The sequence below is a fragment of the Lissotriton helveticus genome, chromosome 10 (genome assembly GCF_964261635.1).
Source record: "Lissotriton helveticus chromosome 10, aLisHel1.1, whole genome shotgun sequence".
Taxonomy (NCBI): domain Eukaryota; kingdom Metazoa; phylum Chordata; class Amphibia; order Caudata; family Salamandridae; genus Lissotriton; species Lissotriton helveticus.
In genome coordinates, this window is record NC_136071.1 from 1,102,997,417 (window position 1) to 1,103,014,634 (window position 17,218).

General features: G+C 48.6%; 1 protein-coding gene across 1 annotated transcript; it reads right to left on the reverse strand.

Annotated features, from left to right (window-relative positions):
• Nucleotides 1-765: 765 nt before the first annotated feature.
• LOC144785630 (uncharacterized) lies at nt 766-16,081 on the reverse strand. The gene is made up of 11 exons (XM_078664437.1): nt 16,012-16,081; nt 13,994-14,155; nt 12,390-13,850; nt 11,534-11,626; nt 11,178-11,282; nt 9,642-9,751; nt 8,631-8,825; nt 7,079-7,241; nt 3,535-3,700; nt 2,920-3,014; nt 766-1,571 (listed from the first exon to the last, which is right to left on the reverse strand). Exons 2-11 carry the CDS (start codon nt 14,139-14,141, stop codon nt 1,486-1,488), a joined length of 2,622 nt encoding a protein of 873 aa, XP_078520563.1. The 5' UTR covers nt 14,142-14,155; nt 16,012-16,081; the 3' UTR covers nt 766-1,485.
• Nucleotides 16,082-17,218: the final 1,137 nt, after the last annotated feature.

Consider the following 17,218-nt stretch of genomic DNA (forward strand, 5'->3'; position numbering starts at 1 on the left):
ATTAAATTCCTATGCGACAAAACACGTGTCAGCTGGCTACACAGAGCATTAAATGAAGATACTTTTCAAAAAGACATTGGTGTTCTTCTTGACAGCTGCAATTTGAATGTTAAGGTGTCCATCGTGGCACAATCATTGACTCTATCCTTTTGTTGTGTGCAGCAGGCATTTAGCTGTTTATGTCTAGTGTGTTGTCCTGACAACACACTCCTTTGAGGGGTAAACAACCTTTACAACGCAACTTTTACCACGCAGTGCCTTTACAACGCAACTTTTACAACGCAAACCATTACAACGCATTGCGCTGGGGGGCGCTCTAGGATAGGGAATGTGTTTAATGTACTATCAACACCTTCCCTACTATCCACGGGGACTGGAGTTGGAATAGTAAATTAAACAATTCACTATCCAGCGCCTAAAAGCATTATGCGTTGTAAAGGTATTCGTTGTAAATACCGCGTTGTAAAGGCATGCGATGTAAAAGCATGCGTTGTAATGTCATACATCCCTTTGAGGGGTTATAGGGCTCATCCCCTCGCCTGATTGCACCACCATCTAAATATACCTTTCACAATACCCTTGCGTCGAACAGTAGCAGAGCGCCCGGCATTTCCCCTTATCCTAAAAACCCTGTCTTTAGTTTGATTCTCTGTCTTCTAAGGAGAGCAGGGATTCTCTGTCCCCTGCCCGATGAAGAACACAACTAATTCATGTGAAGTTACCCTTCATGGCAAGGAGAAAACCCAATTTCTTTTACAGTGACATTTTATTTCAATGAACAATCACATATCTATAAATACAAGCTATATTAGAGCTCAAATAAATAAAATAAGTTACCTACAATATATATCCCTCAGATTCAAAAACTCATCTCTATGATACACGGAGCTCCTCTTGATTGGGTGTCCAGCACCATCCAGAGGAGCCAATAGGTTTGGGCGTAACAAGAGGGCTGTCTGGTTCCAACATTATTCGGTCACACCAGTCTGTTAAGAGGTCTAATAGAACCAGACTTCCTCTATGTACCCAAATAAGTAGAATCCATCACCGACGTCAGCATCAGCATCAGCTATGAACTAATAGGTTAAAAAACAGGGTTAAATAATATGATATTCAAGCAAAGAACACACCACTGGATGAAAGAATATAAGTAGGTGACACGTGTGATACCCCTGCATGTCGAAGGGCATGAAATGAAGGACCTGTCAATGTTCACATCACCAACAGTAACGTCCTGTTGGGGCTTGAAGGGCAGAGCATGTCTATGTACCAATCCAACTGAAGCCTCCTGATAAAAAAGTACTGTGAGAATGTCTGACTCCACTGGCAATGTCTTCCTTTCAGCTCAGGCTCAACGCGGATATCCGTCCTCAGATTGTGGTACTTCCATTTCCGGTAAATATAGTGCAAATGGCAGCTGGCTCAGGTCTTGTGCGGATGCTGCTGTGGTCAGTAGAACAAGACTGGTCGTAGCACGTGGGAGCCTCACACCTGCGCGCTCTTCAAGCGCTCGAACGTCTGCATGACGTGGGTGGTGGGGACGCAGCCCTCCCTCACGATGCTCAGGATCCCTGGAAAGGAAGAAGCACAACAGCATGAGATTGAGAGAGCTTGGACAGGTCTGAGGTCTGTGAGCAGCAGAGGGAGGGGAGGAGACAAGCATAATGAGCACGGTGGGGATTGGCCCCTCAGGAACCAATGGGTGATGGAGTACAAGAGGGAACGCCTCTCTCGCGTGGCATATGTTGATTGGAGAGAGGATGGGAATCTCCCCCTTAAGGACACATTTGATGACTGGGGCAGGGTGGGCAAATCACAGACTTGAAAACTTTGACTGTCAAAATATCTACCACGAACTATCTACCTGCAGAAATATCAACTACAGAAAACCCGCAATCAAGCACTTGCCAATAAACTCAGACAGGAGGTTGAATAGTAGGTTCAATCTGTGATCCAGTAATTAGGAAGTGAGTCTCATTGAAATTAGGAACTTTTAAAAGGCTGAATGCTTTTAAAGAGACATTTGTGTATATTTGTATGTATATGGTCAATATGTTTGAAATCCGTAGGTGAGAGTCTGTGATTCCAAGGTCTCTATTTCCAGATGGAGCCAGGGTAAGGACCTCCAGGCACTGGGTTACTTGGGCAGGGTGGAATTGTCCCATAGAAAGATGGGTGAGTCGGAAAAAATAGGATTTCACCTTGAGGTATGTTGGGTTACTGAGAGCTCTCCATCCATGTGCTGACTAAGTCTGGGTGAATGTTTATTTGCAGTTGCAAAATTTGTCAATTTTGCATTATGCAATTCCCTTCATTTCTAGCTCACGGGAAACGAGTTTAAGGGTGAAAATGTCTCTTCAAGCAACTTGTTAGCTAGCCCAATCTCCTGCCAGTATCTAATGTAACGTTTTTAAAGTGCAGTATGTACAACCCTGATAATTTCATGTGCGATAAGCCTACCCATATTTAACATCACTAATGTAAAGTTTGTGAAACAAATTATGCAACATTTTACACCAATGGTGCAAAATAATGATAAAGAGAAAGGCTTGTTAATTTGAAAGTGGGGGTCAGGAGTCGGCACAGGTAGGAAACCTCAAGTGGCATCCCTGCAAACTTAGACCAAGCGCTTGGAGTTTTCCTCAGGGGCTCAATAAAGTGCATCTTTTAGTTACGCATTCATTCTGGCCCCTTTCATGCTTCAGCTGTCCATTCATTGTGGGCTTTGTAGGTCTGTCTGCCTTGGACACAAGGAATGCACTGGACCAGAACTGGTGTTGCCCAAATCTCATGGCAGGTGTTTGGTGGGTGAGGGAGGGGGGGCAGAGACCTCTGATCACATCCATGGATGCTCCCGAGTCTACTCTGAGAATAGCAGGGGGAGAGATGAAACAGAAACAAGCATTGGTTGAGACCCACCTTCATCTATCCTAAGACAGTTCACCACCGTGGAGCCCACCATCTCGTAGGAGTCCCCGTCACACAGCACCCCCTCCAGCTTGTGTCGTAGACGCCTGAAACACAGAGACAAAATACAAAATCACTAATTTAAAGTAATCATCGACAAAGGCTCAGGTGCTGGGGATTAAGGAGAAGCTGCAGGCTGGCAAACATCTACCTGACCTCAACCGGTCAAACACACCTGTGTTTAATGCGCCCACATATAAGCTTATGCCAAGCATCTCAAATACCCTAAAACATATGCATGAGATATCACCAACACCTTTACCCCTCCCTTCATCTTTATGAAGAACCAGTAAACCGCCCACCACTAGGAGACTCCAAGTAGCTGCTCAACGCTAGCCCAATCCTTATAAAAAACGAACTCAAAGTAGCACATCACCCATAAATATTCCTACACTTTTCCTTTCACCTTTCAGGATCTTCACCCCATGCCCCTGAACAATCCTTGCCCCTGCCCTCAGCTCCTAGCAGTCATCTAGTAAATCTCAAACCCCAAGCACCATCTCTTCCGCAGAAGGTCCACTCATACCCTTTTCCTGAATCCAACCCCTGTTCTGAGTGAGTACTCACGAGATGACCATGTCATGGTGGGTGCTATCACACTCCCCGCTGGGATTGGCGGAAGTGATGGCCAGAGGGCCGGTCATGTCGGTCAGGTGGGCAGAAATAGTGTGGTCCGGCACTCGGATCATGATGGAGTCTTTGGTGCCTACAATGTCATAAGCTGGTCCAACTCCTGCAGGAGGAGAAAATAACAAAATTAATCAGCAACAAGTCAGATGTGAGTGAGCGAGCATTTGTTTTTGATTGTATTTATTTGCCGTACATCATGAACAGAGGTGCCGTATAGTGATTCCATCAGCTGCAAGCCTGCCAACTAAAGCAACATTTTAACATGCGAGGTGTGGTCAGGGCCTTGGAGGGGCAGGGCCTCTTACCTAAAAAGTGCCAAAGAGGTGATAGAAATCTCAGCATGGATAGCACTGTGCTAATCCTATGCTTAAAAATTTTGATAGAAAAACAGACATTTGAGGTGAGCAGATCTAGAGAGTCACTGGTGTTGAGAGTGCTCTAACAGGAGCTGATTTCCACCCAAACTTAAGAACTACCCAGAGTTCTCTCCTTCTTTTTTGCATAATTTATGCATCACTCTATACCTGAAAGGGTTTTTTTTTACTTATGCTGGGTGCTCCCTTGTGTCTGGACAAAGCTATACCTCTCTGAAGAGCTCTAATTAGAGCTAAACACTGTGTCAGGGGTTGCTTTTACTCATTTCAGGTTGGCTTGAGTTGGTATTTTACCAATTCAAAGCTGTAATATTGTGGCTGGGGTGCTAAATGTTTTTTGTCATTTTACAGCTCGGCAAGGACAGCACTGTACTAGTCCTATGCTTAAAGACTTTGCTGTATAAATGGCAAAAGACTTTGTCCTTTTCTATCTCAGCGAGGATAGCACTGTGATAATCCTATGATTAAAAACTTTGATAGAAAAACAGACATTTGAGGTGAGCAGATCTAGAGTGTCGCTGGTGTTGAGAGTGCTCTAACAGGAGCTGCTTTCCACCTAAACTTGAGAACTACCCAGGGTTCTCTCCTTCTTTTTTGCATAATTTATGCGTCACTCTATGCCTGAAAGGGTTTTGTTTTGATATATATATATATATATATATATATATCCAAATCAACACAGGAAGCCCATTTGAAGCAGATCCACACGAAGTTAAATAGGCACATTTCTTTATTTGGATCCATTTCACAGCTCGATCCCGAGCTGCTCCGAGCACCACCTTCTTACATGAGAGCCTAACGCGTTTCAGGAGTTACCCTTTCATCAGAGGCAAGGTTCGAAGGTTATTGTGAGGTCAGAGAAGCAGCCCCACTGTGGGAAGAGGGTTAGTACACTACAAGGCACAGAATGCAGTGCAAGATTGGCCACGCCCACTTGGCAGGTGATTTGCATTTGAAGAGGTGTACAACCAGAGACTGTTTCTCAGAACCTTCGAACCGTGCCTCTGATGAAAGGGTAACTCCTGAAACGCGTTAGGCTCTCATGTAAGAAGGTGGTGCTCGGAGCAGCTCGGGATCGAGCTGTGAAATGGATCCAAATAAAGAAATGTGCCTATTTAACTTCGTGTGGATCTGCTTCAAATGGGCTTCCTGTGTTGATTTGGATATATATATATATATATATATATATATATATATATATATATATATCAAAACAAAACCCTTTCAGGCATAGAGTGACGCATAAATTATGCAAAAAAGAAGGAGAGAACCCTGGGTAGTTCTCAAGTTTAGGTGGAAAGCAGCTCCTGTTAGAGCACTCTCAACACCAGCGACACTCTAGATCTGCTCACCTCAAATGTCTGTTTTTCTATCAAAGTTTTTAATCATAGGATTATCACAGTGCTATCCTCGCTGAGATAGAAAAGGACAAAGTCTTTTGCCATTTATACAGCAAAGTCTTTAAGCATAGGACTAGTACAGTGCTGTCCTTGCCGAGCTGTAAAACGACAAAAAACATTTAGCACCCCAGCCACAATATTACAGCTTTGAATTGGTAAAATACCAACTCAAGCCAACCTGAAATGAGTAAAAGCAACCCGTCATGTGATCAAGGCTATCTCTAGCCGAAACGCGTCATGGCGGACTGGTGCTGGGCTAGCACTCAATAAAGATATTTGCACTTTCCTTGGGTCTCGCTGCTCTTGTTTGGTTCGACGGCGATTGCTGCTGCTGTTGCTGAGCATTTCGACTTGAGAGCACCACATACCTTATATATATATATATATATATATATATATCTATATATATATATATAGATATAGATATATATATATATATATATATATATATACAATGTATACAATATATAATGGTGCACACAATAGGGATGGCTTTACAGTGGTAATATATGGGATGGGGACAAGTAAATGCACCTTGCTTGCATTAGCCTATTAAAGTCAGACCTATTGGTGATGCCAGTGCTTGTTGTTTCAATGTCCCTGTCACATCAGCAAAGGTAATATTCAACCATAAGAGGCCTCTTCCAGACCCTGCTACACTCCAACCAGGGACAGTCTCTGGCTTTCCTTCCAGTGGTGATTTGGACCCTGTTGTGGCTAAAGTTTTGCTTCCATCGTGTCTCCTGCTGCACTATTCACTGATGCACGACCACCTGGCTGTCCTGGCACTGGCCACATTTAGGTTTACAGATGGATCTCCAATCAAAACAATTAGGAGCTCAAATTGTCGCATGGAAGGAGTCTGTCCTTTCATGTTTTCAATTGTATTCGGATTCTAGTTGTTCGGTTTGTCATTCTAAATGCTGGACTACAGATCCCAGAGTGCAAAGCAAACAGCTACACATACAAAACAGGAAACATCTCAGGACTGATGTATGGCTGCATAAATGTTGGATGGTGGTTACTTTAAACAAATGGCAATATGCAATGTATGTATTGGTGTCTTTATAGAGCTGCACAAGTCGAGCTGATGAACTTTAGAGCACCGCACACAGCAAGAGGGCTGACGTAGGAGCTATGACAGATGATAGGGGTGGCGCTGCCAACAGCGGGCAGCGCAGGTGCCGCCTCCTAAGAAACCTCCTATGCCCTGGCACTAATGTCTTAATAAAAGCAGGGCAGTGAGGTGGTAAATAGGAGCCCAGCTGTGGGTGGTACCAAAAGGCTGCACTTGTGCGAGGCTGGAGCCTGAGACATTACAAGAAAAACAGAAGTTAAACCAAATACTTATCTAAGATCCGTGTAAGGACTCTGGTCTAAACAATGAACAGCTGCATGAGATAGAGGGCTGTAAACAGAATGGGGGTCACTGGGCCCTGATATGTACATGCAATAGGTACATGAGATGGGGTTCTGTGTGCTTTATGAATGTGCATGTAATACCTGCACGAGATGTGAGGTCGGTACACATGCGGGTAGGGGGGTGAATGAAGCATGATCTAGTCAAGCAGCACATACATGAAGTGAGCAAATCCCTGAATTTCCCCAGGGACAGCCTCTGGCATTTGTAGCCGTCACCCCTCTACCCTCCCCAGCCCACCCCTCTTAGGAGGAGGAAACAGACCATGCAGAAGAGGTCACACTCACCCATCCTCTTCAGCCACTCCCCCTTCTGGACAATGCAGCTGACACCCCCAGGGTAGACGCTCCCCATGAAGTCCCACAGCAGGGGGCTGAAGGGGGGTCTCACGGCCCGCAGCTGGTCCAGGTGGGAGATGCAGATACAGATGGGCTTCTCCAGGGGTCGGTCCTGCAGAGGATGGAAGAGAAGGGAGAAATGATTGGTTTAGAGAGAGAAGGGGGAAGGCAGGACCTTCAGACATTATGTGCAGGACCACGTGATACATAAGTGAAAAAAGACCCAGTCACACCAACTCTGTAAATAAAACGAAATGTCTCTAGTGCTAGCTAAGAGATTGTCTAAGTTAAAAGCCTGTATGACCTTCTAATGACCTACAGAAGATAGACACTGGCCACAGAATTCAATGCAATGGCACCTGCACAGGAGGTTCCTAGTCTGAGAATGCAGACTCACTATGTGCTCTAGGGCATTAGTATCTTTCTTGTGTGTGCTGGGCTCTTCAGCCCCTAAAGCAGGGTTCTCGCCTGAGACTGAGACTATGGGGGTCATTAGTATGGCGGGCGGCTTTGACTGGCCGCCATACCACCAGGAAACGGGACCGCCTGCTGAAGGTGCGCGGTCCCACACTCCCAATTAGGATGCGCCCGTCACACTGGCGGGTGCATGGAGCATTTGTAACATTGCAGTGGGCACCGCAAGGCCACAAAGGCAGGTTGTGCCTTTCAATGCACTACATGACAGCCACCGCGCAGTGCCTGCTACGTTGTACATTGAAATGCATGGGGTACCTATGTGCCCCCCCCAGAGTCACTGGGGGCCTGCAACGTGCCCCCGCAAGCAAACTCAGCATGCCTTTCCGAAAGGCATGTTTCCACCCACCTCTAACAGACACTGTCACCATACTGAACCTTTTCCGCCTGGTGGACTTGTCGACCGGGCGGAAAAGCGTCGGACGGTCTTTCTGTCTGCCGCAGACCCCTCAGCCATAGTAATATGGCTGGGGGCCTTTGCTGAAAGGATGGGGGGCGGATGGCGGGGGCGATCCGCCCGCCATCCTAATGGGGCCCTATGTGTGGACTAGATCGCACACCTCCCTTATCACCCATCTCGAACTCTTTCCGCAAAGTAGGACAAGCTACCATTTAATCTGGCTGATTTCCTTTAAAAAAAAAGTTTTGGAGTTGGAACTTTCTAGGCAGCTATTACCATGGAAACCCTCACATGCCGAATGGTTTTACCCTGTAACTTCCATGTCAATATCTCCAAATATACATACTCCATATGGTATCACTATGATAATCACATCCCTGAAAAATGGTTTTACCCTGTAATTTCCATGTCAATAGTTCTAACTATACATATGGCTGGTGTCACTATGGCATATGGATGGTATCACACCTCTGCATAATGGTTTCACCCTGACATTGCCATGACAATGTCTCCCCCACAGGGTGATTTCTAATTGTTCTAGTAAAAGGTGTCCCTTATTCTTAAATGACAGAGCATCTGTCACGGATTCGGGTAAATTCCGCCGGAAGTCCGCCCCTCGGTGCTCACCTTGATGGTGTAAATCTTCTGGATGGCCTCGGGGTGTTTGCAGGAGGCCGCCAGGGCGTAGACCGTGTCTGTGGGGACCCCGCACACCCCACCCTGGTCCAGCAGGGCGGCGATGGTCCTTAGACTGCTGGTGCGATAGGAATCGGGGCACACGCAGGAGTCGGACGCCTCAACTTTCTCCTCTGACTTCGTTTCCTAAAAAGCCAAAGAGCAGACAAGGAGTGAGACAGCGCCACCTACAGCTGCCCTTGAGCAGCACATGCACATCACAGAGTTAGAGGACAGAGATGGGCTTATATTTGAGACAAATATCGGAACTGAGGGGCAGATCTACAAGAAAGTGCCGCAGCGTGGCACTGCAAGCCCTTTGGCTGCGCTACGCTGCAGCACTTTCAGAGCACAGGAATGCGACATATCTACAATGATATGTCGCATTCCTGTGCTCTCCCCAGTGCTGGCGCAGAAACAGCTGACATGCGCCAGTGCAGGCACCCTTGCTCCATGGTGCAAGGATGCCTGCGCCATGGGGAGATTGCTTTTGTGAAGGAAGGAGCCCCTTCCTGAACAAAAGCAATCACTGCAGGCATTTTCCTCTTTCAATGCGTGCTGTTGAATGCAGCATGCATTGAAAGAGGAAAAAACGAGGAGAAATGAAAATATTTCTCCTCGTTTCGCCGTAGCGCAGCAAACTGACACATTTCCAGGTTTACGATTTCTCGTAAATCTCTAAATGCATCAGTGGACATGGGTGTTGCGTGGGAACACCCACAGCAACACCCTTGTCCCGCCCCTAACATGCAACATGTTGCGTGAACAGGGGCGATATTTACAAGCACAGGTTAAGTCACGCAGGGTGACTTTACCTGTGCTTGTAAATGTCCCTTAGCAGGCTGCGCCACCAGTGTGTCACGCAACATGATGTACCGGCAGCGCATGGGGCTTGTTAATCTGCCCCATAGCGTTAATTTAAGAATAGTAATCGTAACATATTGGATGTACTTATCACTGTACCTTGAAGAAAGAGGGTCCCATGGGAATTAGGTCCTTGCTGAAAATGCAGTTTCCAAGAGATGCCGCTGCCCCGTAGATGCAGACGACACTGAAAACGGACAATACTGTGACTGAAAAAACATACAAAGACGGGAAAGTGAGACAGTAAGTTCAAAAATATCAACAAAACAGATGTTTGTTGATAAAGTTAATGTTAAAACAAGACAGCGGTTCCTTCAGAGGGATTTCAAAAAGGTAAATTCTACTCAAGGCAATAAAATAAAAACATAAAGCCAGCGGTTACTTTTTCACTCATCTTCTGTCTGTATGTAATTAAGTGTAGTAAAAGATTTAAACTGGTACATGAACCCCAGGATTGGTTTATACTTAATTGCCATGGTTTCTAGGGTTCTCAGGCTCACCCAAACTCTGCATTATAACAAGGTGATATTAACGCAAACAAATGATGGACCGAATGCTGAATAAATCATACATTCACCCCCAGCCATGAGATCTGGGTTAAATCCATTGTGCTTTTGCTCACCATGCCACCCCACCTTATACCCAGCCATTTGAAACCGGTCCTTGGATGCTTGTTTCAAGTCCAGGGAGGACCTGGCCTGTCTTTTCGGGTTGGACTGTTCTCATTGGGTGCAGGGTCAAGACTGATTTGCATATGGCTGGGTCAAAACTGGAATAGCATGGTGAGCAAAAAAACTATGGATTTAGGCCCAGATTTCTGTACTGGGGTGAATGTATGACATTGTTCTGCATTATGTCCATCAATTGTTCTTTTTGCAAGATGATGTTAAGGCAGCAGAGGAGAGAAAGATACTGAAACTAAGACATTTGGAGATCTGGCAGAGAACAGACACATGTCAGGTTTGTGGCTGACTCCATTCCAGGGAGCCTCTCGCAATAGAGATAGGGAAGGGATACCACTTCCCTTGGGATCACAGCTTACTGGACTTTGGACCTTGCCTTGACTTGACTCGTCTAGCCGGTTTGTGTCCCCATCACCATTACCCTCTTCTCCCCAGGCTATGTCTCTCACCTCCCCTCCCCTCCTCTTTCCCACCTTCTTTATCTGTCTACTTCCCCTACTCCAACCCTCCCTGAATCTCTCACCTTGCCTTCTTTTCCCCTTACGTATTTTGTGCTTATTGTTTTTCTCGACCTTACAAGTAACTATGTTGCCATGCTCTTAGAACTGTGTAACCTTTGTAACGATGTAACCTGTAACTATGATCTGATGCTCATGTAAAGCGCTCTGATACCTCCGGGTCTAGCCAGCGCTATATAAAACTTTTTAAATAAAGAAAAAAATAAATTCCAGCCCACCTTGCCTTGAAGGGGCCACCCCCCACAGCCCTTCAGAAGCACAGGCTTGTCAGGCACACTCCAGTCCTTTCTACAGACCACTTCCCTTTAGCCCCCACCACATTGAAGGTGGACTCGAGATGGCACTTGATAGATATTGCCTGTTTATTAACCCTTTAGAGATCACTGACATGCATTAACACACAAGAGGAACCCACAGTCAAGGCGTCCACTTACTCTCGAGCGCGAGGGGCAGGCATTCCAAGGTGAAGAGCAGGAAACAGACCATCACCGCCTCCATCAGCAGCGCGAGCAGCACCAGCACCACGTTGGCATAGGCGACTGTGGAACAAGCAGAACAAGATGGCGTCAGAGGCCGGAAATGACATATTTCAGAGGTCAGCGGGGGTCGCAGTTGTTCAAGTCTTTAGATGAGGACGCTACGATGCCCCAGAACTGTGCATATGGACCATCGAGGGACAGACTCCGGCCCGTACCCACTGCAGCCGGAAGCAGCTGCTGTCTGTCAGGGCACCTGGGCCTCGAGGATTCAACAGAGGGATGACTGGACCTCGGTATCCGGAGAGACTTACCCAAGGACATCAGGAAGACATTGATGACCAGGAAAGTGACGGCACCAACAGTGAATGCACCATAACTGGCGACGTGGATATTCAGCAGGGGACCTGGAGAGGGAAGAGGAGGGGGGGCAGAGGGTTAGTCATGGATGAAACAGAACACAGGAAGGAGCTCTTCCTTCAAAGGCAGGAGAGGGCCTGGGGCAGAGACAAAGGATGGAGAGGACCATATACTGTCAACACCTCAATCATCTAACAGCCAATCATGGGGCTGAATGTTGACTTTTGATTATATGCAAAACTGTATCTTCCACCCCACCCTGAACAGGTGCGCCCCGATTTGGTGATACACACTTCTCTGAGCTCCTTATCCCAGTATAAGGTGTTTTCTCGCATGAGTCAGAAGATAAGCGAAAATTAAATTCTGGTAAATATGCCCCCGGGTACAAGAAATGACCAGTTATTTGAACAATTATATTAATGCCTTTTAGTTCTTCCCACACCTGGATTATCAACAATAGTTTATCAATAGTTTATCTAGGCCCATTAATGGTTCCATAAGTCATTAGTCCCCTCCTAGTGGCCACCTCCTCTTCAACCCTTTGCCCCCCCCTGGCAGCCATCACATATGACCCCTCCCAGGTACTTCTTCAGGTCACTGGTTACAAAGAACTGCATGTGATGTCATCAAGAACCTACCTGCATGCATGGCTGCTCCAAATGAAACCAATAACCAGAAATATACATCACCCCACTGCCCCTACTGGCGTGCCTGAGGATCTAAAGCACTCAGAAGCTTCATGACACTGGATCCCTAGGACTTTTCTGGATACATTTTACACATTGTAAAGATTAAGAGATCATAAGTTACCTGCGAGTCGTAGCCACGCCCATGTGGCCCATACAGCAGCGTAACAGAACGGTAGGACCGACCCAAATCTTCGCCCTCTCTGGACCACGATCCTGCAGACGTACAACTGGAAGAGAGCGCCAGGGATCAGCACCCAAGGGATGGAGAGGTGGGCTCTGGTGGGGTCACTGGGGGACCCCTGGATGGCAGAGAGTGATGCCAGGCCATTGCAGAAGAAGAAGAGGGCATCAGGGAGCTGGCATCTGGTGGCGCTGACCTCCTGGCACTCCTTAGACCTGCTGGTGACGCGCTTCAGGCTCAGCAGCAAGTCCTGGAGCGTAGCCGATGACATCACTTGGGGTCCAGTAGAGATCAGCGACTTATCAGCGATGGAGTTAAAGAGGCTGGAAAAAGTGGCGTAGAGGGAGGTGGCCGTGTAGATGCTACAGACCACTCCGAAGAAGATATGGGATCCCTGGAGTGGAATCTGGTGGAGGGTGGAGACCGTGAGGAGGAGGAAGCATGAATTCTGCAGCACCTCCAGGAGGTCTCTGTTGAGGGACATCAGGCAGAAGATGCAAGCGGCGACCAGAAAGAACCAGCCCCCCACCATGCCCGCTCGGCTCTTGTCCACACTGTCCCCCGAGAGGAGCACCGTGAGTATGAACTCTTCCCAGGACATCAGCAGCCAGAAGAGGCTGTGGAGCCCAAGCTTGGTGGTGTGGTAGACGTCTTCTCTCAAGTAACTGTAGTAGCTGGCGCAGAGCTGGGACAGCGCATTGATGCTGACCCAGATGGCACCAATGTAGAAGGTCTTCATGTACCCAAAGCAATAAAAGGCAAAGATGAGCGCGGCCACCGCGTCGGCGATGTGTCCCAAGGCCATGGGCTCCGCGTACTTGGAGTTCTTCTTGGTCTCCTCCCCGATGCCACTGGAAGAGGTGCTGTTGGCCGAGCCCAGAAGCAAGACGCTGAACATGGGGTTCCCGAAGCCTGGAAGGACGTACCTCTGGGTCAGGCCCTTCAGGAGCAGGGCAGTGGCGCCATAGAAACCAATCAACACAATGACCAGCTCCAGGGTCCCGGAGACCACCAGCGCCCACTGTCCGAAGAGCCCCACCGCCTCGAAGACCAGCGTGAGGGTGATGGCGCCAAACACGAAGGGCATGACGTAGTTAACGGTGGCCGAGCAGAAGGAGAGGATGAAGGCGACGGCGGTGTATGCCACCAGCCCTGCTACTGCGCTCTCACTGACCGGAAGAGGGGAGGCGGCCATGATGGTCTGGCTGCTAGAAACGTTCAGGGTTTGTGTGGTGTTGTGGATGGTGGGGTACGCGCCCAGGACGACACGTGTAGCCCCGTAGCTGCTCCAGAGGGCGGCGAATGCCACAAAGGCGGTGCTCCCAAGGTGATCGTACTTCCGGAAGCACAGGAAGCCAGCAATGAGCTGTGTCAGTCCTCCAATCAGGATGAGATGGACCCCTGCAAGAGATAACACAGGCATTGAGCAACACGTGCGCATGTGTGTGGGTGCGCGAGTGTGTACCCCCTCCCTCCAAGTGTATTATACATGTTATCCCAGCGCCACCTGTAACTCTTTGTGTGATCTGTGGCTCAACACTCACCTGCCAGGATGTTCTCCACCCCTTCAGCGTTCACTTTGGTGTGGAAGGAAAAGAAGTTCTGTAGGGCCACCAGGAAGGCGCTGATGACGTTGGCGAGGAAGCCCATGACGGATGGTTCACTGTAGTACACAGAGGCGAAGCCTTCCATGGTGAGTGGCAGACCTGGGGGAGGGGAGAGAGGTCAAAAGATAAGAAATTAACCACAGGTGAGAGGGAACAAGAGGTGAGATTGGGACAGGAGGTGAGAGGGGCAGGAGGTAAGAGTGAGATGGAAGACGGGTAGCTGGGTGGGTAAAACCCAGATTAAATTGGTGCACAAGGTTAGATGGGGAACCGGGGGTGAGACAGGAGGCAGAGGCCTAATATCAGACCGAGGTGAGGTGGGCACAGGATGTGAGAGTGGGACAGTAGGTAAGATGGAACTGGAAGACACATGAGAGTGGGACAGTGAGTGCGAAGGAAGACATGTGAGAGTGAGACAGTTAGTGAGAAGGAAGACTCATGTGAGAGTGGGACAGTGGGTGAGATGGATACACATGTGAGAGAGGGACAGTGGGTGAGAGTGGGACAGTGGGTGAGATGGAAGACATGTGAGAGAGGGACAGTGGGTGAGATGGAAGACATGTGAGTGGGACAGTAGGTGAGATGGAAGACTCATATGAGAGTGAGACAGTTAGTGAGAAGGAAGACTCATGTGAGAGTGGGACAGTGGGTGAGATGGGTGACATGTGAGAGTTTGACAGTGAGTGAGATTGAGTGAGATGGAAGAGACGTGAGAGTGGGACAGTGGGTGAGATGGAAGACATGTGAGTGGGACAGTAGGTGAGATGGAAGACTCATATGAGAGTGAGACAGTTAGTGAGAAGGAAGACTCATGTGAGAGTGGGACAGTGGGTGAGATGGGTGACATGTGAGAGTTTGACAGTGAGTGAGATTGAGTGAGATGGAAGAGACGTGAGAGTGGGACAGTGGGTGAGATGGAAGACATGTGAGTGGGACAGTAGGTGAGATGAAAGATATGCGAGTGGGACAGTGAGAGAGATGGAAGGCGTGAGAGTGGGACAGTGAGAGAGATGGAAGGCGTGAGAGTGGGACAGTGGGTGAGATGGAAGACAGATGAGAGTGGGACAGTGAGTGAGATCGAAGACACTTGTGAGAGTGAGACAGTGAGTGAGATTGAAGGCACATGAGAGTGGGACAGTGGGTGAGATGGAAGACACTTGTGAGAGTGAGACAGTGGGCAAAATTCGATCCAGAATTGAGATGGGAACCGGGGGGGGGGGTGGGGGGAGGAGGGGGGTGAGGGGCAGGTAGTAAAATCAGAACAGCCAGTGAAAGGGGTGCAGGGGATGAGATGGGGTGGGCAGTGAAACTAAGACTAGGGCAGGAGGTAAAATGGAGCTTAGAGGTGAGAACAGGAGCTGAAATTTGGTGAAAGTTCACGAGGTGAGACGAGTTAAGAAGTTAAATGTGAACCAGAGGTGAGAGCCACAGAGAGACGGGCAGGTGGAGATGGGACAGGTGTAAAGTGAGAACAGGGCAGGCTGGACAGATCAGTGTATAGCACTGTGAAGGGACAGGCTGTGCAGTGTGGAGAGACAAGGACAGGCTGTTCACACTGAAAGGTACAGGCGTGGACAGGTTGTTCACACTGAAAGGTACAGGCGTGGACAGGTTGTTCACACTGAAAGGTACAGGCGTGGACAGGCTGTTCACATTGAAAGGTACAGGCGTGGACAGGCTGTTCACACTGAAAGGTGCAGGCGTGGACAGGCTGTTCACACTGAAAGGTACAGGCGTGGACAGGTTGTTCACACTGAAAGGTGCAGGCGTGGACAGGCTGTTCACACTGAAAGGTACAGGCGTGGACAGGCTGTTCACACTGAAAGGTACAGGCGTGGACAGGCTGTTCACACTGAAAGGTACAGGCGTGGACAGGCTGTTCACACTGAAAGGTACAGGCGTGGACAGGTTGTTCACAAGAGGAAAGTATCACAGAGACGAAATTTTGTACGTACCGAGGGACGGGAGCTCTGTTTTCCGTCACGGGGCCGCGCCTCCGTTTTCTTTGAGGGACCCTTGGGTGAGGGTCGGTGCTGGCTCTCCTCTGTGAGGGCTGCTCTGGTGAGGGTCGGTGCTGTCTCTCCTCTGAGGGCTGCTCTGGTGAGGGTCGGTGCTGTCTCTCCTCTCTGAGGGCTGCTCTGGTGAGGGTCGTCTAGCTTCCTGTATCCGAGGGACTCTCCTTGAGGGTCTGGTCTGGAAAGACGCCCTGTGACTCCGGTCCTATTTCTGGGGGTGTCTGTGAGGGCAGGCCAGCTGCTCCTCTTCTGCCTCTTCTCGGCTCGGGCAGGTTTTATACAGTCTGAGGTGGGAGGGGCGGGGGAGGGGGGCGGTTGGTGCAAGGTGAGTGGAATTTCCCCCTCGTCGCTCTCCCTCCTCCACCCGTCACCTCACCCTGTCCGTCCTCCGAGCTCCTCCCACTCCAGGAGGCTCAAGAAGGACCCGTATCTTTTATTTATCTTGAAACAAAGTTTAAAATACAGAGATTTCTCTTCCTGGGACAAAGGTCATAGCGTGGAATGTAATAAAACCAGAGAAAACACACGAAGGTAGAGCTTGAGAGATGAATTGATATTTAGTTTGAGAAACATATATTTAACAGTTTTTTTTGTAATAATGATGATGATGGTTATTAATATTATTATATTCAAGGCAGATCTGGGCGACGAGACCCAGTTCCTACAAGGACAAAGTCTGCGCGTGGATTGTCCCTGCCGCCAGCAGGGGTTTCCTCGTGAATAGTTATTCGTGGCAGCGCCGTAAGGAAGTGAGTCTGATTGTGAGAGGGTGTGAAAGGGGTCAACCGTGTACAATGAAATCACAGTGGCTGAACCAGGAGTGCGGGGAGTCCGGGGGAGGGGGGGGGGGGGTGCCTGAGTCACACATTCACAAGGAGCTTCATGTGGTGCTGTCATGTGTGTGGGAAGTGGTGCCCAGGTATGTCTTTCACAAGAAGCTCAGTGTGGTGACCTCACAAGTGGGGAAGTGATGCCCAGGTATGTCTTTGACAAGAAGCTCACTGCAGTGACATTAGGAGTGTGGGAAGTGGTGCCCAGGTATGTCTTTCAAAAGACGCTCACTGTAGTGACATTACGAATGGGGGATGTAGTGCCCAGGTATGTCTGTCACAAGAAGCTCACTGTGGTGCTCTCACGAGTGGGGGAA

Excerpts from the sequence above, each read along its gene's own strand:
- LOC144785630 (XM_078664437.1), bottom strand. The coding sequence starts at position 14,141 with ATGGAAGGCTTCGCCTCTGTGTACTACAGTGAACCATCCGTCATGGGC. Across the intron at positions 13,851-13,993 it reads GGTGGAGAACATCCTGGCAG|GGGTCCATCTCATCCTGATT; the intron begins GTGAGTGTTGAG and ends TATCTCTTGCAG. Across the intron at positions 7,242-8,630 it reads AGAAGATTTACACCATCAAG|GACCGACCCCTGGAGAAGCC; the intron begins GTGAGCACCGAG and ends CATCCTCTGCAG.